General features: G+C 38.3%; 1 protein-coding gene across 11 annotated transcripts in view; it reads right to left on the reverse strand.

Moving 5' to 3' along the window:
- Positions 1 to 14,026, reverse strand: part of LOC311097905 (rho GTPase-activating protein 26-like) — a 103,729-nt gene extending 89,703 nt beyond the window's left edge. For all 11 annotated transcript variants that reach the window (XM_084137893.1, XM_084137901.1, XM_084137896.1 and 8 more), the window contains exon 1: positions 13,518 to 14,026. In XM_084137893.1, coding sequence (XP_083994019.1) covers positions 13,518 to 13,671 — 154 coding nt within the window. In that variant the 5' untranslated portion in view covers positions 13,672 to 14,026. The remainder of the gene's footprint in view (positions 1 to 13,517) is intronic.
- Between the last annotated feature and the right edge of the window lie 8,531 nt (positions 14,027 to 22,557).

Raw genomic sequence — 22,557 nt, forward strand, 5'->3', positions numbered from 1 at the left:
CTGTCTGTGAAACCAAGTCATAATGTTGCTAAATTATAATTCTTATTTTTTAAATTCCACAAAATATAAATACAAAGGCTGCAAAATTAAAGTGGCCAGCAGTTCATTAGTGAAACTCTTCTAGTGTGAACTTTCAGGCACCAATCAAAATTTGAGGACAATAAACTACATGAAAACAGTGCTTTTTTTTCTCTCTCTCTAATTAATAATTTTGTAACCTGTCTGAAACAGTTCTTCCTAACATCAGCAGCTTTTCAGATTTAACTTTAGCAGTTGATCCTGCAGTCTTTGGTTTAAAGTGTAACCTGTAACCTAAAGCAGCAAAATCAAGCATTCATTTGAAAATGTAATGAGAAGAACTTAATCACCAATCGATTACTGGCAGGACATTTCAAGTTCCTGCCTCATCTCCAAGAAATCTGGACCTCAACGGTTCTGTCCGGCCCAGCCAGGCCCTGCTAACACTGGCCCATTGTCTTACTGCGCTCCTCCTGGGGACTCACTGGTTCTACACTCATCGAGTTAGGACATGAGAGAGCAGCCTCGGGCCACAATAGTCAGCATTCAGAAAGACACAGAGAGAGTTAAATAACCCAAGGGGACTTTACCCAAAGCCCACACATTTGACAGCTTTAGAAAAAAGGAATTTGGGACAGTGACTGTGGATCACGTGACTGATGAGTAAGAGAAAGAATATACATATTATGCAGGCAAAAATCACAGAACAAACAGTAATGTTCATCTCTAAATCCACCAGTTACGCAGAATTCAGAGATCCGTTTCGAAATTCCAAAGTGCTTACAGCATTTTCTGGGATTGTCAGATGGAACAAAGGCCTGTGTTCTTAGCAATATCAGTACTGTCTCATGCCTGAACGCCCACTTCCACTTTGTTCCTGTGCCGTCACCAAGCCAAAGAGAGGTTTTTACTGTATAACAGACAGTGAAAGGCCTGACTGTGGAGCAGTATTTGGCACAATGATGGGGGAAAATCATTATTAACAACATCTGTCTGAATTACATGTCAAAAAAAACACCTGCGTTTTGCTTTCCTCACCAATGAGACAGCAAATACTGGAAAATGCTGAACGTGAAACCTACAGCAAGTCTCAGCAACACGCTAATGAAGCCCAAGTGCGGCGGGTTGCAATTAGAGCTGTGAGCAAAACACAGAAGTGCTTCGGCCAACTGAATTTTAGTTGTACGCCTTGCTGCACTTCTACATATAAGAGAACATTTAACCATTTGGACACTTGTTATTTTAAACAGAGCCTGTGGTATAATGATACCATGCTATTAGTTACTGTGGTTACTCATCGTCAGACAAATCAGAGTTCATGGAATGGAATTATATGTACCGCTTGAGGCCAAAACTTGGGTTTGAATTTCCATTTTGTTGGTAAACTGTTCATTGAGGTGAGCTTATTTTCAACACTCTTTTCCTCAACCCAGGCCCATTGGAAAAGCAAGCCTCTACCAACATGTTTGCAGAACTCCAAAGACGTACGTGTGAAACACGAGTCACAATAAAAGAGCTCAAAGACATGTAGAAGCCAGCTAAAATATTGTGTCTGTATCAGCAAATGTGTTTTATCCCATTTTTTGTTAAAGGATTAGTTCAGAATTAAATTTTCCTGATCATTTATTCACCCCCACGTCATCCAAGATATTCATGTCTTTCTTTCTTCAGTCGAAAAGAAATTAAGATTTTTGAGGAAAACATTGCAGGATTTTTTTCCATATATTGGACTTCAACGGGAACCAACGGGTTGAAGGTCCAAATTGCAGTTTCAATGCAGCTTCGAAGGTTCTACACGATCCCAGCCGAGGACTAAGGGTCATTTTCTAAAAAAAATAAACATTTATACTTTTTAACCACAAATGCTCGTCTTGCACATCCATGACTTCACGCATTACATAATCACGTTGGAAAGGTCACGCGGCCAATACTACAATTCAATACAAAAATGTAGGGTAAGGTGAAAAACTCAATCTCATTTTCTCCTCCAACTTCAAAATTGTCCAACATCGTTGTTTTACCTTTTATTCATTAATTTATTTTTTGTAAAGGACGTTTGACTTAGTCTTTGCACGTTCGCTTTGTAAACACTAGGTCGGTAATTCCGCCTACGTCACGCGTGACATTTCAGCGTGATTACGTAATGTGTGGTTAAAAAGTATATAAATGTTCTTTTTTTGGGGAAAATTACCGATCTTTTCTCTTTTCTCTTTCTCTTATCCCTCGGCTGGGATCGTGTAGAGCCTTTGAAGCTGCATTGAAACTGCAATTTGGACTTTTGAATTTTGATTTGGACGTTGATAACCATTGAAAAATCCTGGAATGTTTTCCTCAAAAACCTTAATTTCTTTTCGAATGAAGAAAGAAAGACATGAATATCTTGGATGACATGGGGGTGAAAAAAAAATCAGGAAAATTGAATTCTGAAGTGAACTAATCCTTTAACAACACAATAGAGAATTAACCTTTAACACCACTCACTGGACGTTTAATTTCAGAAACGCCACGATACGTAATAGAACCACCTAATAAAACATTGCCAGATTCACATTCTTCTGTGGGACGAGGGTTTTATTGATCAGTTGCTGATTGGAATGTGAACAGTGTGTGTTGTATACTGAATGTGATTCTATTAAACTGCAGCATGGCCTTGCACATCAGAGAAGTGACTCATATTACAGGAAACCAGCAAATGACAATTTCATCAAAAATTGCAAACAAATGTTACTAAAAAGTATGCACAATGAATCATTCCCAATAAGACAGTGACAGAAAAGTTTGTCTTTTTTAAAGTTTCACTCCCTAATACAAAAGTTCAGTTATCATTGTAGAAATGCACTATTTTAAACCTATTTTTACTATAGTATTTCTACTACAGTACTATTCTTTTTGGCATGCCATGTAATTTCATATGAAAGCGATAGTTGTGGTTCATTTTAATGAGAAAAAACTGTAAAAATAACTTTTAGGAGTTTGGCCTAAAGGATATGGATTGTAAGTCACAAAACATATTAATTTGCAAAGAGATTTGGTTTATCAGTGAAAAAAAGCATCCGTTAATTTGCATTTGTTTGTCTGTGAAAGCCGAGTCAAACGTTTAATTGCGCTTCTCCTATAGAGTTGTGCAGAGATGGCGTCAGAACCCGGAAAAGTATTTCGCCGCTGGTTCCTTCGAGATTTTCCTATGGGGTTTTATAATGGGGGTTTTCAATTTATGACTAAAATAGGGTCTGTGCTGTGGTAAACATAACTTGACGATACTTTGAAGTTTTGTTCTACAACATAAAGTACACACACCCATACCAAAACCACGAACTTTGAAGCAGTAATGTTTATTTTTTAAAGCGTATGTTTCTAATAAGTAATAAGAACGTTTGGGGTCTGAGTGTGTGCAGTTTACGTTGTAGAACAAAACTAAGTATTGTCAAGTTATGCTTACTTTACTTTCAAATAGAAAAAACACATTATAAAACACATTATAAAAGGAAAGAGAGGCGAATTAACTTCCTGGTTCTGGCGTCATCCCTGCACCGCTCTATGGCACATTTTGACTGTGTTAGTGTCCGTCTTTTGAAAACTGATTTCAAAAACGATACCGTTTTCGTCTCCATGTAAACTCAAATTTGAGAAAACGGTGATGTCATGCATATTATGTGTTCAAAACTCAGGCGCATAGTGTTTTTATTACAAAGTAACATCGCCAACTACTGGCTTGGCAGCATAATACGTTTTTAGTTTATGGATCCGTGTGAACAAGGATCGTTTTGACAACGCTGTCGCAAAAAATGCAAAGTAAAAAATCTTCCGTTTTTAGGACATCGTTGACATGTAAACATACCCTAAGCTACAACAGGTAAGCATGTCACCATCCAATGCTTACACCATCCAATAATCACAATAAGCTTTGTGCTTTGCTACTTTTGATATGAAACGAAGTTTGATCTTTCAAATTCTGTCAATTTTATAATGAAATTCAAACAATAAATGTGGTTTTGGCGCTCCTTAATTTGGTGTGATAGATCGCTGTTTTTGACTCCGATCAAGTGGCAGCACGGAGCACAAAGTGAACCTATAGTTATAGCACAAACAATAAACATGAATGAACTTCAAAAGATAAAAAAGAAAAAAGCAGTACAACTCTAAAACGCTCAATCACTGTTTCAACCGTGGAAAGACGTCAATAGAGCAGCTTGTAAACAGTAACGCAACATTACATTTACCTCAAGAAAGCCATTCAATGTCCAAAGCTTGTTAATTGGTTAGAAAAAAATAACTCTAGAGGAGCATTTTGATAATTTTATGCACAATATATTACATATGCATTATATTTTGAACCTGTTGTCTTCATTGTTTAATGTATTTTAAAGTCCCCCTGTAGTCAATAATTTTGTCCCTTAAAACTCATCTTTGATCATCAACATTACATATTTAAACGTTATTTCTTTGAAAAAACATTTTTTCATGCCTTAAAATAGCTTGAATGTAACTCTACACCTTTAGCTCATTTAATATACGCGGTTCTATGAATATGCAAATGAGCCCCGCCTCCACTCACTCACACCAGCTCAGAGATCCACTCGCTGACGATCACATGTTGATCTGATTGGTTACAAGGTCGTTTGTGACATCAGAAACACCAGCGATTTCAAAGCGTGTTTTTGAGACTGTCTTTGGTTCACTGCAGTTTTATAAACAACATTAAAAGCTTGATTTTACACCACAGGGGGACTTTAACATAATTTGGAAACATAATTTTAAAAGTTGATGTAAAAACTGCCTCATAGTTTTTATTATTTTTATTTGAGTGTTGATTTAAAAATAAAAATGTGATTAATAAGGCAATAAGCCCCAAGAAGCCCCACAACTAAATTCACTGTAAACTGTGGCTTCACAGTGCTTCTTCTTCTTCTTCTTTTTCTTATTAGAATTATTAATGTTTGTATGTTATAGGTCCATATCACAAAGTAAAAGAAACAGAAAGAAAAAATAAAATAACATACAAACATTATTGAACAAGGCACAACCAATCAGAATCAAGGACCGGGACTATCCATGTTCTAATTCAAGTTGTAGTATTACTATTATATTAGCAGTACTACAATTCTATTGTAGAATATGAGAATGTTTTTGTTTTTTTTTTCTTAAAGGAATATCTAATATAAAGGCTTCAAAAGTTTCTTTTGGCTCTTTTATTCCTTTAAACTCACTGAACTGCTGGAATAATTTCCTGTGCAGGTACAGTACCTAAATGCATTTCACAACCAGCTGGAAAGCAATGAGGACAGAGTCATGAAGCAATCCAAGAAAACATCTCCCGTGTCCTCTCTCTGCCCTCCACTCATTAACTTTTATGGTACACCAGGAGAATGTTAAAATAAGATCAATTTAATGTGTAACAGAACTTAAGATGTGGCACACGCACACAAAATCTCACACAGGCTGAGCTGGCTTCCAAAGCACACATAGTTCCTCAACCCCTGACTGCTGTGGCTCTCTAATTAAAAAGCCCTGGCAAAGCTCACCAATGAAACCTGCCGAAGCCTGAGTCAACACAGGTCATGTTCAAGCAAAAGTTCATCCAAGTCCACAGGTCAGGTTCATAACAAGAAACCTAGAGCTCCTGCATCGTTTTACCTTTCAGGTGGTTCTGTTTCGACATTAAAGGATTAGTTCATCAAAAAAACACAAAAAAAGAAATTCTGCCATCCTTTACCCACTCTCATATTGTTATAAACCTGTATGGCGCTCTTTCTTTAATGAATCAATTTTGAAGATTGTCCAAGCTGCTCTTTATTAAAAGTTATAATGAAGAGCATAAGCAGAGTTATAAGATGTGTTAGAGCAGCACAATTCTGGATAAACTGAGAATAACTTTTCTTTTTTTTTCAAAATTGAGTTTTGCTGCACGATACTCCCATGATTCTGAACAGACAACTAAATAACATGTAATTTACTAAAGGTTCTGACCGAATATTATTTGCTGCAGTCTATTTAAAAATGTTAAATTATTTAGAACGAATTACTTTTAAAAAGGATTGGAGGAATGATTCAATGACACTCACTTATGACACTCATGACATACTTCACTTGTTTCATTATTGAATGAATCAGCATTTTTGAACGAATCTCTTGAACGAATGATTCAATGACTTAGTGGCGTAACAATGTGATCAATACAATTGTTATTTGAAGCGCTAAGTTATTTTCAAAAGGTAACTATCCTTTTCCAAGATAGTGGTAAGTGGTAAATTACACTGGATAAAATAGCTCTATTTGTCTTGTACAAATGGTGTAATTTTGCAGCAGGTAGGCTAGCAAAAATATGTTTATGTTAGCTACCTGCCTGACGGCAAACGCTGCTTGTAACGAACAGTTAGTGCAACTTTTTTTTCCGAACGGACGGAATATGGTTACATACTGTAATATGTTTTTTTTTTAACGGGATAAGGAAGACGCAGATCTGTTCCAGAATCACTGTTTATCGTATTTAATGACATGACATTGCTATAGCTTTGTAATAGGTTTTGATGAAAGTGACATACATAGCATGCTATACTAACTATTCCACCGTGATAATCTATTTACCAAATGGGGGTTAGGAAAACCACACAATAAATTCTGTGCATCAAACATTAGCTTTGGGATGTTTTTAAGCATTGGTAGTTGTGAAAGCAGCTGCATCCATTCCCTTCTAATATCAAACTATGGAAATGCTAACATATCTTTTTGGTAACACTTTATAATAACCATCATTAATAGATGGTAAATTGTTATTTAATATTTAGTTAATTGTCATTTAACTGTTAGCAAACAGTCTTTTTACTTAATAAATACTTTGTAACCCATCTATAAACATTATTTAACCAGAAAGAGGCAGAGGAACATGATTTTTTCATAGCTTATCTTAATGTGCTAGTGTCGGGATATACAGTAGTGACAGTTTATGCAAATATGACATTATTTTTATAAGTTACCAATGGATCTTGAACAGTTACTTCAAGGTTACTGCAAATGTTCAATTGTTGGAAATGTTCAAATTTTATGCCTAGTATATGCAACAGCATTATTTGCACTGTAAACATTTTTTATTTATATAATAAATAAAATTATATATTTATAATTAATTAATTATAATTATAAGAGGGGGGAGGGGGGGGGGGCTTTTGGGGGGGCCTCCATGTCCATTTTGCTTGGGGCCCCCAAATTCCTTCAAACGGCCCTGCGTACTGCATTACAACAACACCAGGGCGAGTAAATGATGACTTAATGTTCATTTCAGGGTGAACTATCCCTTTAACAGCTTAAACATTCTGCCAAATATCTCCTTTTGTGTTTGACAGAACAAAAAAAGTCAGGTTGGGTTTCTGGAACAACAAGAGAGTGAGTACATAACAAAAGATTTTGTTTTATGCTTGTGTGAACTATTTCATTTTGTTAGGCAGAAAAATGTAAATGTTAAAATGTCAAAATTAAAACTTGACCCAGTTGAGGTTGACAGAGATTGGTTGCTCAATTTGTAGCATGGAGAGATTGTGACACATGCTATGAATTCATGAAGGATGTTTTGGTCAAAGTGGCCACTCAATTGTGGAGCACTGAGCTAAACAGGAAGTCTTAGCCAGTGAGAATGTGTGTGCAAGACCAATGCATCAAAAGTGTGGAGCGTTCCTGAATCACAGCCCATTACCTAAAGGCCTTGTACTTCACAGCATATCCCAGAGCAGACGGCCTAAAACCACAAACAAGTAGCCATGAGTCAATATACTGCCCCTTCTCCACAAATGTTATGCCTCTTGACACTTCAAAGAAGCTGTGAGCAGCAGTTTTTTTTTTTTTTTTTTTTTTTTTACTCTACAGAAAATAAAATGATTATAGGCTAAATTCTGCATCCAAGAAGCAGGCCTAAACATTCAGGAATACTGCTGCTTCAATACAAGTTAAGCTTTAGCTTTAGACACACATTTAAAACCTGGAACATTCTTAAAGAGTCTTGAATGGTTTATTTTCCTGCCTGGAAAGAGGATGTTGAAAACTGTGGTGCTCTATACCCTTTTCCACTGCATGATGGTCTAAAATGAACCCAACAAGGTCATAATGATTCCCCTCGCTTTTTTCCCTTTAACCTCAAACTTTTTATTATAAACCTAAAGACCAACACAAGCTTATAACACTTGAAGTAAAAAAAAAAATATTTTCTGAGGATGCACCGAATGTTAAAATTCTGGCCAATAGGACAAGACAATAATTATTTTCATGCTGTGGCCAATAACCGATGAATGGACAATATTAAAATTCAATACTATGTTTTTCTAAAAAATAAAACACTAAAAACTAAAATAATTCATTTAAAATAGGCCTAACTACAAGTGAATTTAGGAATCCCAACATTATAATGAACAGTATGAAAAATGTATATTAAAAATATAAATGTATTTTCATTTTGACACGAGCAAGAGATTATATTTAAAAGAGCAATTACATTGCAGGTGTTTTTAAAGATTAACTTTATGTGAGTGTTAGATGACAGCAATTATAATCTAAATGTAAAAATATAGAAATGAGCATGTAAATCCAATATCAACCATCTATTATCAGCCTATAACCATGTGGATCCGATATATCTTTTCTGAAGAAAATGTGAATGAAAATGTGAAAAATTTACCAAAAAAAAAAAAGTTTCAAACTTATGTTTAGGGATATGACCTCATATGAGCAATAGTAATAATCATGCTACAAACTCATATTTCATAATATACAGTATTTCTCCAGTAATAATACTTTAAGGCAACTGGCTATGTATTCCAATTACCAGCCAGAGGACAAATTAATTTAAGAGAGGGAACATGCCAACCATACATTATTAATACATCTGGAGGCAACGCCATCACTTACTATAGTAATAGAGAGCCTCCATCAAAGACACTTGATTTATTGATTGATAGTAATCCTGGGTTTAAGAGCACACCTCATGCAATTACAATCTCATAGTATATCAGAGTTTCTTTATTAAAGAGGATATGTGATAATCCTACAAACGATAATCCTGCTTTACTCATGCTCAACGCGACAGACTGAAGCTACGCCAGCTACCGTAGGTTGCCTCCAGACACAGAGGGCTGAGATTATAGAGCGACAATAATTATCAAGCGGAGGCTGCCCTAATTCCCCCCCCCAGCCCACTCCTCACACAGCACAAACCAAGCAAAACACACACGCTGTTTCTTTGTTCTCCTCTCATGCATTAATCTGACTGTGGATGTGCCCTCACTTAGCACCACCGAATGTATCTTTTCCCCATTCACAGCTGTGCAGTGTGAAAACAGCCTCATCCATTGGGAGCATGTTCTCCTTCCGTTCATAACCTGTGAAACACTCTGCAGTGTGCGAACTCAACTTTCTAAAGGCCCCCTGTGGTGAAAATCAAGTTTTCAATGTTGTTTATATGAATGTGTGTTGTTTTGAATATGCTTTAAGACAAAACATGTGCAGTATTTTCTCATTATGCAGTATACCATAGGCAGTCTCAAAAACGCCCCTCTCCCCAACCGTGACAAATTTGTAACCAATCCCGTCAACTTGCGGGCCGGAGCTTTTCCTATCATTATTTCTAAAGATGCTGATTTGTAGAAGGCAGCTCTCTGACTCTGAGATGGCGAACGGGAACATGGTTTGAGTAACACATTATTAGCTGTTTGATAACGTAGTCGAGCCAAAGGCTAATCATATCAATTACTATAAACCCTAATGCTCAAAATAATGAATTGGTTTGAGTCGAGTTAACTTAAATTAAACAAATTAGTTCAATCAAATGAACTTTTATGAGTATTTAGAACTTTCCTATTCTTTTGAGTTCACAAAACTGACACATTTTAAGTAATCTGAATTGTTTTGTTGTTTGAGTTTTAAAAACTTGTTTATTTTAATTTAGACAAACCTAAATTTAACTGAAACTGGGCTGGGATTTCATATATGTTAAATGATATTTGTTAAATGTTCTATAATGCCATATTCATTCAGCAATTGCTATGCTAATGCTATCAAAGCATTTCGGTGCGTCCGAAATCGCACACTGTCTGAGTGGGTACAACATTTGATTTTGAACTTTGCGACCGTAAAAAAGTATGTTCTATATAGTATGAATGTGTTTAGTAACATTTCTCCGGAGCGCAAACACAAATACGCACAGGAGTATATATTTAAGGTAAAATATGTTTTGTCAATATGATATTATTACAGGAACAACTGAGTGTGCTCTTGCTTTCGTCTGAGGGTGCTTAGCACCGTAGAGCCGGACCTGCCTGTACAATTCTCTTCTTCTGAATCAGTTTCTGGTTCAAACATATATGGCTAAATTAAACCAATATTTCCACTTGCCATTGTGTGGCATTTACTACAGTTGATCGAGTGAATCAGGGAGTCCGAGCTGGTGTGATTGAGTGGAGGCGGGGACTAATGTCCGCATATACTAAATTAAGCTTTAATCCAAATTTTCTGAAGAGACTTGATCGCTTTATTTGATGAACAGATTGAATTTTATTCACATATAAACATTTATCAGCGAACATAAACAGAAGCTCAACCGAACCTGCTTAATGCACGAGAATGAACCTCATTGGTTCTTGCAGAAGCTCAAATGTGATGCGTAACACGAGAATGAACCTCATTGGTTCTTGCAGAAGCTCAAATGTGATGCGTAACACGAGAATGAACCTCATTGGTTCTTGCAGAAGCTCAAATGTGATGCGTAACATGAGAATGAACCTCATTGGTTCTTGCAGAAGCTCAAATGTGATGCGTAACACGAGAATGAACCTCATTGGTTCTTGCAGAAGCTCAAATGTGATGCGTAACACGAGAATGAACCTCATTGGTTCTCACATGTCAAGAGAACATGCTTGAGCTTCCAGTTAATGATTTTTTATATGCGAATAAAAGCCTAAATTAAATCTGATCATCATATGAAGTGATCGATCGAGTCTCTTCAGAAAAATTCGACTAAATCACTCAATTTATATTGATTAGTTTTACGATTTCTTTTTGAACTTTTTGAAGCGTCAAAGTGGTAGTTGCGTATAGCTGTCAAATGGAGGGACAGAAATCTCTCCGATTTCATTCAAAATATCTTCATTTGTGTTCCGAAGATGAATAAAGTCTTACGGGTTTGGAACGACATGACAATGAGTAATTAATGTTCATTAATGTAATTAATGTAATCAGAGTTTTCATTTTTAGGGGAACTATCCCTTTAAGGTATGAAGAAATTATTTTTACAGTAAAGAAAAAAACGTTTAAATATGTCATTTTGATTATCAAAGATGAGTTTTAAGGGTTAAAATTGTTGACTGCAGGTTTAAAAAAAAAAAAAATGTATAACTCCTTCAAACATTATTTAGGGGGGTCAGACCCCTCAGTAAATTTGCACCCTGACTTTCCAACAATCCATCAACCACAACATTATGTTAGTCACTCCAAAAAAACAACAAAAAACATAAAAATGATTCCAGGAAAAGGCTGCATTCTCATGCTAAAAAGTGTGTTGCAGCAACGCACAGGCCCATCGAAGGTCGTGGTGTCCTGATGTCTGTGAATCAGTCACAGCTCAAACCGTACTGCAGATCTGGGCTCATAGATCAAGCCCAGCTGAGAGAGTGACATAGAGCAGCCATTCGCACGGTTCGACAGGTTCAGAGGTGATCAGCCCCCAGGACAGGAGGAGAAAAGTCAAAGCAAATCACAAATGAGTCAAACAAGGCAATCTCATACACACGTTTACGCAAGTAAAAAAAAAAAAGAAGAAAAAAAGAGGAAGGGTAGACCGATAGGGAATTCAGGCATTGTGAAATAATGAGTAACAAAGTTACAAAAAGTGTGAATTGTCTATCCTTTGGACATAGCAACCAAACAATAGTGATTAAACTCCAATTCACAACTTTACAAGCCAGAATCATTCAGAAGAAATGTGACTGCAGTGATACTGGCATACACATTAACTTTATGTTTAAAAAAGAGAGACTTGGTTCGCAATTGTATTTAAATCCCATATCCTTATATTGAAGACAGGATCTGACCCATAGACCAAAATATCCTAGTGAAAAAAAAAATAGCTTGACAAATAACAATACCTTAGCAATTACTGTTACCCTACACCATACATGTCAAAAAATGACATGCTTCCCCTATAAAACAGTCCTTCCTCGTGCCACAATTTGGGTGTTGCCAAAACACGAGTTGCTGAGAACATTTGCTTATAACCTTTGAACCTACCTCAACTCATTCTCTGTCTTTTAATGTCAATTAGGATATCAAAAATACATCTGTGTGGAGTACTAGACCTGTAATTACTGTTCGTGGGGGGTATTAAACATGATTTCAGGTCTCAAGACTGTGGGAAGAAGCTCTATGTTGACACAAAATAACAAGTTAGTGTGTTAAGTATTTATGAAGCAAGTCTCTCTCATGACAGGTCACACATCGCATTAGCTATTGAGTGGAGCAAAACATCAGCAATGGATAAAGAGGACTGGAGGGGTTGGTCTCGTGTGAAATCAACACAGTGACTAGTTGTAATTATTTTATGTTAGGCAAATTGGTGGAAATCTCGTACATTTTGTCATTCATACATTTTGCATTACAACAAAAAGTGTAATAGAGAAGCAAGAGAAACTTAACAAGCAAACATCTTAATTTTCAGGGATTACTCAAATGTCCTGACAAATGTCATTAAAACTGATGATTCCAATAATAGAAACCACATCAAAGAGGAGGCTTTTCCAGCTATACAACTTTATATGACAAACCCTGAGGAATTTGAAGCTGTCAAACTTGGGAGCTGTGACACGCCTCGGTATTTCAACACCTTACTTCTTAAGACATGTCTCTTGAGTCAACACAGAGAGCCGGTTTGGTATTAATTCTGCTAGGACTGGATGTAAGTTCTAGTAAGCCCTTGTTCTGTTATAGGGTCAGACTCTGTGTGTTTGTTTTGAAAGGTAATGGGGAGTGGAGTGGAAATTTCAGGCGGGTCTGTATCGGTGGGTCACTGCGACTGTGATGCACTTCTGAAATGTTAGTTGAACCTGTTCAAAGTTAATGAATTCTGCTAGTATCCTGCAAGAACACCCGTGTAAACCTGAAGGGAAATGACTTAATTGTAATTAAAATAATTGCAACAACAAAAAAATAGCCCTGGGATTTTTTCCTTGTTTAATGTAGGCTAAATGACATTCAGACATTTTTAAGTGTGACTTTTTGGGGCAAATGGATGTGATAATAATTTATGACTGTCTTAAAATCGACAGATTATTCAAAAGAAACACACTTAAAGGTAGTTCTACAAATGTTAAGCTCTCTACTATGTTTTGACATTTAATCACTTACTTTTTAAGGACTATATATTAATCGAAAATTGGTTCCTTGTCTTGTGTAATAAGCAATCTGTTACAGATTAATAAACAAAGTACATGCCCCCAACATTCATAAGCAAAGCAAACATATCTTACTTTTCAGGGCTTGAATTAAAGCTTTCCCATCCTTGATCAGCTCCTTGATGAACTTATTGGTCTTCTCTAATTCCATTTCATGAGACTTCAGCCTCTCTCGGAATTGCGGGCTGTCCAAATAGCAGTCGCTGAACTCTAACGCAGGCAATCCCATTCTTACTCCAGTTCCTCAGTCCAGGACAAGAGAGGAATGCAATGCAGATGCAACTTAACCGCAACTTTAACTAATAATAAAAGGCATAGAAGTGGAAACTACATAGCTGTAGTCGGAAACGGATGCAGTCTGACAAAAATCACAAGTGCATCTCTTCAACAAAGCCGCTGCTGGAGAAAAAAAATCTTAAAATATTTGAAGCGATCTGTCTATCAAGGGAATCCAAGGAATACCCGTGCGCTTCTCATGACGACGTCATAATGTTCGTCTGTAGGGTGATGATAAAACAAAACGCGGTAATTGCGGACTCTGCTTGGGCGTTTCTAAACGCGTCTGTACCAACCTACCATGAAGCGGATAATCCTGTGATTGGCATGTCTTTCGGCCAATGGTGTCGCGGGATTCCGGAGCGGGCTGTGAACGCGGTACGCACGCTTTGTATGCGACAGGATAAGAACGTGATTGGTTGGATGGTCAAGAGCGATGATGTCACTACGATGTGAGGATTTCATAGTTCAGTTCACATATCTATCTATCTATCTATCTATCTATCTATCTATCTATCTATCTATCTATCTATCTATCTATATGTCTATCTATCTATCTATCTATCTATCTATCTATCTATCTATCTATCTATCTATCTATCTATCTATCTATCTATCTATCTATCTTTGTAGTGCACAGATTAATTTATGAGCTCCACACTGTAAAAAAAAAAAAAAAAGTTAGGCTACTGCCTTACATTTGTAAGTACAATCAACTTGGATGTTTAAGTCATTTAAACTCAAATTACATTAAACTGACTTTTTAAAAAATGAGTTGAATCTTATAACTAAAAAAGTTGAAAATTGCTTAACTTATTTTGATGAGTTAAAGCGACATAAAAACATATGTTGTAATAATTTATTGATCATAGAACTTTTTTACAGCTTAGAAATACTGGAACAGAGACTTTTTTTCCCCAACCATCCTGAATTCCTTGCTCCCAATTTACTCCAGCATTTGTCTCACTTTCTCTCTATATATATGTCAGTCAGAATCTTGTTCAAACCTGTCAGCATCTCCTGAAGCCATTTAAGGCAATGCTAATGAAAAGCACAGATATTTATAACATAAACTGAAAGAAGAACCGATACCATATTGCCATCGCTGCTGGGGAAGTTCACTTTGATGTTACTATATGGCAGCGGAATTGACATATTGGTTAAGAAAGAAAGGAAACTTTTTGAATCTTGTGTTGCGAGAGTCTCTACCGATGGCTGATAAATATTCCCTGGGCGTGAGTATATCTCAGTGTCATAAGAACTGCCTCATATCATTTCATACCTGCTGGTCTCTGTCTGCATCTCTGATGTGGAGTATATTGCCACCATGTGTCTAAAAAGGGACATAAATTATATTGGGTAACACTTTATGCACTGTATGGTAAGGCCCACTGTTTTTTTCTATATAGTCTATTAATGTATCAACTAGCTTATAAACTATTAATTAACTATAAACTAATAGTTTGCAAATTATTTGTAAATACTTTTTTACTGTATATTTATTATAAAGTGTTGCCTTATAAGAAATTATATGTCATCTGGTCATTGTTATCATTCTTTATACTTTGAGTTTAATTGTGATGTATATACGCACAAAACATTGTTAATTCTTTATTGATCCTTTACAGGAAATTGCATTGTCACTGCAGCTTCAACACACAAAAACACAGCAACACACATAACAAACAAGTTCCGATTCTGTATGATCTACAATATAAACATTTAAAAAAAATTATATATACAAATTAACAGGAAATAAGAAATGAGCGCTATACGTACGAAGATAAAAAAGTGCAAATGATGAATTCTTCGCTCCGCCACCAGCTGGGCCATGTCGAATTCAGTTCCTACAGAAGAGCCAGCCTTCTTAATAAGTTTGTGGACTCTGTTTGTGGTTTCGTGGATGATTTTAGTTCTAGGAACTCCTTTTGGAGGAACTAATTTAGCTCCTACTTCAGAGTCGGGTCTAAACCAGCACTATAGGAACTATCCGTGACGTTAGTGTACGCTGATTGGCCGAACGCATGCACCAGCACCCGCCATTTAAAAAAAAAAGGCTGTGTAAACACACAGATTAAAGCCTATATAATTACTCCAGAAACTAACTCTACGAACATGGAAAACAGTGATAGATGGTCCTCTTGACCTTTACACTGAGGAGAAAATCCAACGCAACTTTTGAGGGGACCAAGAGAAACATTATTATGTATTTCTGCTTAGCTAGCAACACTGGACAACCACACGGCATACGCTAATAACTTTTCATATACTGTCTTTCTATGTATAACCGTTCTATCTAATAACGTATTAGAAAGGACTGTTAGACAGATCGTAAACTAATGAACACAAGCACTGTGTTCTAAGGCTCTGGCATTTTCCGCACCGTGAAATAAAGGTTCGCCGCGCCGTCAAAATAAAAGTCACAACAACAAGCGCGGCTTACGTCACTTCAGAGTTCCTACTTGCGGTGCGAAGTCAACCAGGAAAACGTTCTTAGGGGAACCATTAGTTCTCGGGGAACCAGGAAGGGAAGTTCCTAGAAATATCTGGTGCGAAAGCCCCTCATGTGGCTCTTCCAGTCCAGGTTGTTGTTGAGCTGCACACCAAGGTATCTGTGACCATCTCCACATCGATGCACCGGGTGGTGATCGGAATTGATTGTTTCCTCTTCCTCCAAAAATCCACAACCATCTCCATGGTTTTTGAGATGTTAAAGTGGAGATGGTTGTGGTCGCTCCAGACCACAAATTCCTTAATTGTTCTCCTGTATTCCTCCACCTCTCCTCCCTTAATTAGGCTGACAACAACCAACCGTATAGATGGTATACGGGGAACGGGGCCAGAACGGTTCCTTGTGACGCCCCCGACAATATTCTGCAGATGCACATACTGTGGTATGCAGGATATAGTTCATGCACCACAGGACCAATGATGAATCTACCAGCATTCTGGAATTCCGGCTGGATTGTATTGAAGGTGCTTGAGAAATCAAAGAATGTGAATCTCACAGATGCATCAGGAGTGTCCAGGTGTGCATGTATCCTCTGTAGCATGTAAATGAGGCCATCATCTACACCCATGTTGGGCTGATATGCAAACTACAGAGGATCCATTTGAGTTGACATGCTAGCCTTGATGTAAGAGAGGACCTGTCTCTCAAACGTCTTCATAATATGTGAGGTGAGCGCTACAGGTATAATCGTTGAAAACAATGAAAACATGAACACCCAACATGACGCTATGGGACTAGATTATCTGATTCAGTGATCCATTTGTGTAGCCCAATGCATTACTGCATGCCAACTGAAAGCATCACCGCTGCAATCCTCTCCATTCATGCCATCAGCCACTCCAGCTGCACCTCCTAGCGAGCCTATGCAGGTTTACTGCCAACAATCGCAGCCCCGGCTTATGTCCCTTTCAGCTCTCTCCTGCAATACACAATACTCTCTCTTCACGGCAACACCGATGCCCATCCCATCTAACCCTGTCCGAGCACAGATCCTGGCAGAAATTCAGGATGCTGGCTCCAGAGGCAGACCAATTCCCAACTCCAGTACCTCACTATTCAGAATTAGAGCTGATATTCCCGTAACCCACCCATTAAAACCCCTTCTCGACGCATCACTCGACACCATCCTCCAAGCAGTCTTCCCCAGAACCCTCCAATCCTACGTGACAGCATTTCAAAGCATTCCACTTCTTATATAACATGCAGTTTCCCGATTTTTCTCTCCTTTCAATCACCTCATTTATCTTCTATCTGAACAGCGTTAAGGGCCTCCAAGTCGGGTCCATCAAAGGTTACATGAGCGGCGTCCAATTTTTCCACAAATTGATTTACGGCGCTCCCTCCCCAGAGATAAATAATTCACAAACATGATCAAAGGGATTCTAAGGGAGGCCCATCTGCCCTGACACCAGACAACCCATAACGCTAGACATTCTCACAAAATGTATTCATACCACTGATCTATATAATGACTGGATAGCTCATGACGTTCTACACTGCCAGCAGGCAGTGAAGCCACCGGAAGTGTTCAAGCGGCCATCTTACGGTTCCCTACCAGCAGAGGCTCCAACGGCTGTTATACAGAGATTGGTAGCTCCGACGGCACTTTTAAGATGACCCGCTGTGCAGCATACAAGCGTAAAACGACGTTCACAAAATGATGTAGAAAAACTGCCCACAGGTTGTAATTCAAGCCCTATAAGTAGTAATTTATATGCACAATTGTCACTTTCTCCGAGGCAAGAGTAATGCTTCTTTCAAAAAAAAATAATAAGCAACAGTCAACAGTAGCCTATAAGACACCTCAGAGCAGCAACAATCACAATTAAGTGTCCGGTAGCGACACCATTTGACAGCTTCAAAAGAGCTTTGTGCAGAGTCAGTTTGCCGTTACTTACATTGACCCATACAATTTGTATTATGCATTTCCTGAACATGTACTTGCAAACTAATCAAACACTTTATTTGAACAAACTACTGATCTATAAAACACAATCAGAAAGAGCTATATTTTAAGTAGCCTACACATATACAATATTTTTTTCTTCAGTGACAAATCTTTCATTGTTTTATTTGACTGTTAAAATTGTTTATCTGCCATTTGAAGTTGAACAGCTCTAATCAAGTGATGTTCAAAAACTGTCAAACCATGTGCTTAATGTTGTGTAAATAAAAACTTTATTTGGCTGTTTGTGTACAACTTTGTAGATTTCCAAAAGATCCTGTCAGGAGGAGAGAATGGGTTGTAAAGCTCAGGAGGCAAAACTTCAGGCCATCTGCTTACTCCCGCCTATGCTCCGATCACTTCACTGAGTGTTTTGATAGGACAGGACAGACAGTGAGGCTTTTCTCAGATGCTGTACCATCAATATTCAGTTTTCCTCCACATCTGCAAAAGGTAGACAGATAATTGCTTAGTAAAGTAGATTAGAAAGCTTATTGTCAATATAAATTCTAATATAAGAGGAACACAAACCTTGTTTTCTAGGAACAGACCAACAGAGAGGCCCCTGTATTAAGGGACACACAGGCAGTGTTGGACAGCAGTGAGGACACCTCTGACACCACAACTGATAATCCTCTTCAGGCTCCCACAACAAATGAGCACAGCTACTGCTTTACCAGTCCAAAGACCCTCACCAGAAGGCCGATTAAAGCAATTAAAACAATCAAATATCACAAAAAGAAATCCAGAATGTACAATAAAAAACTTAAAAAAACTGGAGAAGCACTTTTTTTTTTTCAAACCTTATCATTCAGTCTCTCAGGGAATCTCAGTTATTGTCAGAGAATGGAGCATTCATGCTTGAAAACTGTTCTGATGTGCCATTAGAAATCCTGAAGAGAGAAACGTGGTAACACAAAATACCATCCAGTCCTTAAGTCATTTGTACTTACACTGCAATTCTATTCAGCTAAGGCCTACAAGCATGTCAGGGAGACCTTCAACTTGGGTTTACCTCACCCATCAACAATAAGAAGGTGGTACAGCAGCACTGGAAGAGATCCTGGATTCAGTGAAGAGGTACTAACCTCTCTCCAAGCTAAATCATCAGCAGCACAGGCCAAGGGACAGGAGACGCTCTGTGCACTAATGATGGATGAAATGTCCATTATGAAGCACATTGAATGGGATGGCAAAAGAATGACTGGTTATGTAGACATTGGCACAAAAATAACAAATTAAGGCATACCAATGGCAACAGAGGTACTTGTATTGATGGCTGTCTGCATCCATGACCACTGGAAAGCTCCAGTGGCATATTTTTAACACATGGAATGACTGGGTCAGAGAGTACTCTGGTGTGGCAATGCATCCATAAATTGTCAGATGTGGGAGTGAGGGTGGTATCCCTGATGTGTGATGGTCCATCAACACATTTTTCTATGCTCAAGGACCTTGGAGCAGACTTGCATTTCACAAACCTGAACCCCAGTTTCCCAGATCCATCGCACAGCCACAGAAGGATCCATGCCATCTTAGATATCTGTCATATGCTAAAGCTGGCACGCAACACCTTGGGGTCCTGTGGCATTATTGTAGATCCCTGTGGAAAGAGCATAAAATGGGAATACATCAAGTCTGCACCGACTGCAAAAGGACGAAGGGCTACATAGGCAACAAACTGAGATCAGCTCATTTAGATTGGCAAAGTCAAAAAATGAAGGTAAACCTTGCTGCACAGACCCTACGCACCAGTGTGGCAGATGCCCTCCGGTTCTGTGAGCGACACCTGCAGCTCCCCCAGTTTGCTGGCTGTGAGCCAACATGTAAATTCCTGGAGACATTCGACCGCCTTTTTGATCTGATGAATTCCAGAAATCCCATCGCCAGGGGATTTAAAAGTCCCCCGAGGCCTGTTAATGAAAACACCAACATTGCCTTCTTAATGGAAGCTTACAATTACATTAGTGGATTGAAAGAGCCAGGCATTAACGGACGACCCCTTGTTGAAACAGGCAAGAAAACTGCCTTCATTGGCTTCCTGGTGGCAATAAAAAGTTTTAAACAATAATATGACATGTATGTGAGACCACCGACATCGCAGTTACAATATCTGCTGACTAGGGCTGGGACGGTTACCGCATTACCGCAATACCGCGGTCACGTGACGCCTACCGCGGTCTGAGCTCGTCACCGTCATCACTGCAAAAAAATAAAACAAATAAAAATACAAATAAAAAAATAAAATAAATAAACACTGGCCTTCACATGTGTTCACGTTGTGTCTAATGACATGGATTCATTGATTCTAATGACATGGATTGTGTCTAATAACATTGTGTCTTACATGGATTCAAGGTTTTCTAAACAAAACTTATCATCAAAAGATGGAGCAAATCCGACCTTTCGCAAGTTCGCAAGTTGTTTCATGACACATAATAACATTCCATTCGTAGGCTATTGACTATAACCCCTTATTTACACTCTGTGGCGCGTTACGGCTGCGACGCGGCTACCGGAGCTGATCGCGCTCACTCTGTGTTTACAACAGCCACGACGTGGCGCGTTTCAGAAGCGTCTCTCCGCGCCGCTTCGCTAAAGATAGGCGCCTAGTCTATTTTCGACGGACGCCGCGTCCAAGCCGCACCGTAAATAAATAAAAAAAGTAAAAGCAGGACCTCAGCTTTTAATTGCACGTGCTTATTTAACACAATTCTCTCACGTGAAGACCGCATTTGTCAACCCTCGCGGAGTCGCGGCAAGTGCACACTCACAGCACCAGAGAGTAATCTTGACGGCACTTGCAAGAAAATGGATAAGTAGGCTACATAATCAAATTCACAAATATTACACCATTTAAACATTATTATTAAAAATACATAGGCTATGAGTTACTAAAACAATATTTGTCAAAGAATACACTTGTTCACAGTTTGAACGTTCTTGTTTCCATTTGTTTAATTTCAAGATCTGAGGTGAATTATCCATTGTTGTTTTTACAGCTACAAAGCTGGAGCACTAAACGATATTCAAAGTCACATTGCATGCTTTTAACATTAAATAAAGCACATAAACACTACCTGAGATTATCATTGACACACTTTGTTTGTTGTTCCAGCCGCAACATCGCAGAAAAAAAAAACTGGGGGAGGGTGGGAAGGGGGGTTGAGGTTTAAAGCGGTTTATCGCAATACCGCGGGAATTTCTTGCTTTTCAACCGCGGTAAGAAAAAATCCATACCGTCCCAGCCCTACTGCTGACCTACAAATTTATCCTAGACCACCTTGAGTTGTTTTTCGCTGCCATTCGCACAGCTAATGGATGCAACAACAATCCAACAGCGAGGCAGTTCAAGTCAGCATTCAAAAGAATGGTAGTGAGACATGCCATCAAAGCCAGTGGCAACTGCTCTCCACTGGACAGCACAGTGGTACTGGAGGCAACACCTTCTGATATGTTGTCTTTTCGGCGAAGCGACATGCAACCTGAAGCAGAAGAGAACACGGAAACAAATATCACCGCAAGCCTTCCCAGTCTGTCCATGTTTAAAGAGGGTGTGGCCGGATACATAGCTGGCTTCGTAGTCAGAACAGCTACAAAGAAGATTCACTGCCCTACCTGTTTATCAGGACTCAGTGTAGAGAGCTCTTTTCAAGATGAGTTTGGACACACCCTCATCAACATGAAGTCCCGAGGTGGACTTATCAGACCATCAGACAGTGTCCTAAAAATCTCCAAAACAGCTGAGAGGTGCACTTACTCACAAGGCACATCTCAGAATTGGACAGCAAATTTAAAACCAGGCTATCCACACAGGTTCTGGAACTCCATGGTGGCTCTGCATTTAAGGAACTTGAGGCACACATGTTCAAACTAGAACCATACAACAATCATATTTTCCTTCTCAATAAGTACATCGCAGACAGCCACACCAACATCAGGCTCCACTTCCTTGCAAAGGAAACATCTGCTGCATCACACTGCAAACGGCTGCGCAAAACTCTGGGCAAGCTTGTTCTGCATAAAAATCAGTAAGATAAAGAAGTTTCAATTTCCAGCAATCCTTGCCGGCATGAATTCACTGAAGATTAAAAACCTCTAATTTTAAACCTTGACCATGTCTCTCTCTCTCTTTCTCTCTCTCTTTCTCTCTCTCTCTCTCTCTCTCTCTCTCTCTATTTTAAATGTAGTTATATCCATTTAAAAATAATCTATTTTTAAAAGGTCAAAAACAAACAAGTCTAAATAAATTTTTGCATCAAATGTCACTACTATATAAAGCACTGCAGTTTTACAACCAGTCTACTGTAATGTTAGGAAAAGTATCTGCATTGCCATTGTTTTTCCTCACAGAGCTGGTGCCATGCCATCCTGATCATGTG

This window comes from Abramis brama, assembly GCF_963993115.1.
Source record: "Abramis brama genome assembly, chromosome: 15".
NCBI classification, from domain to species: Eukaryota; Metazoa; Chordata; class Actinopteri; order Cypriniformes; family Leuciscidae; genus Abramis; species Abramis brama.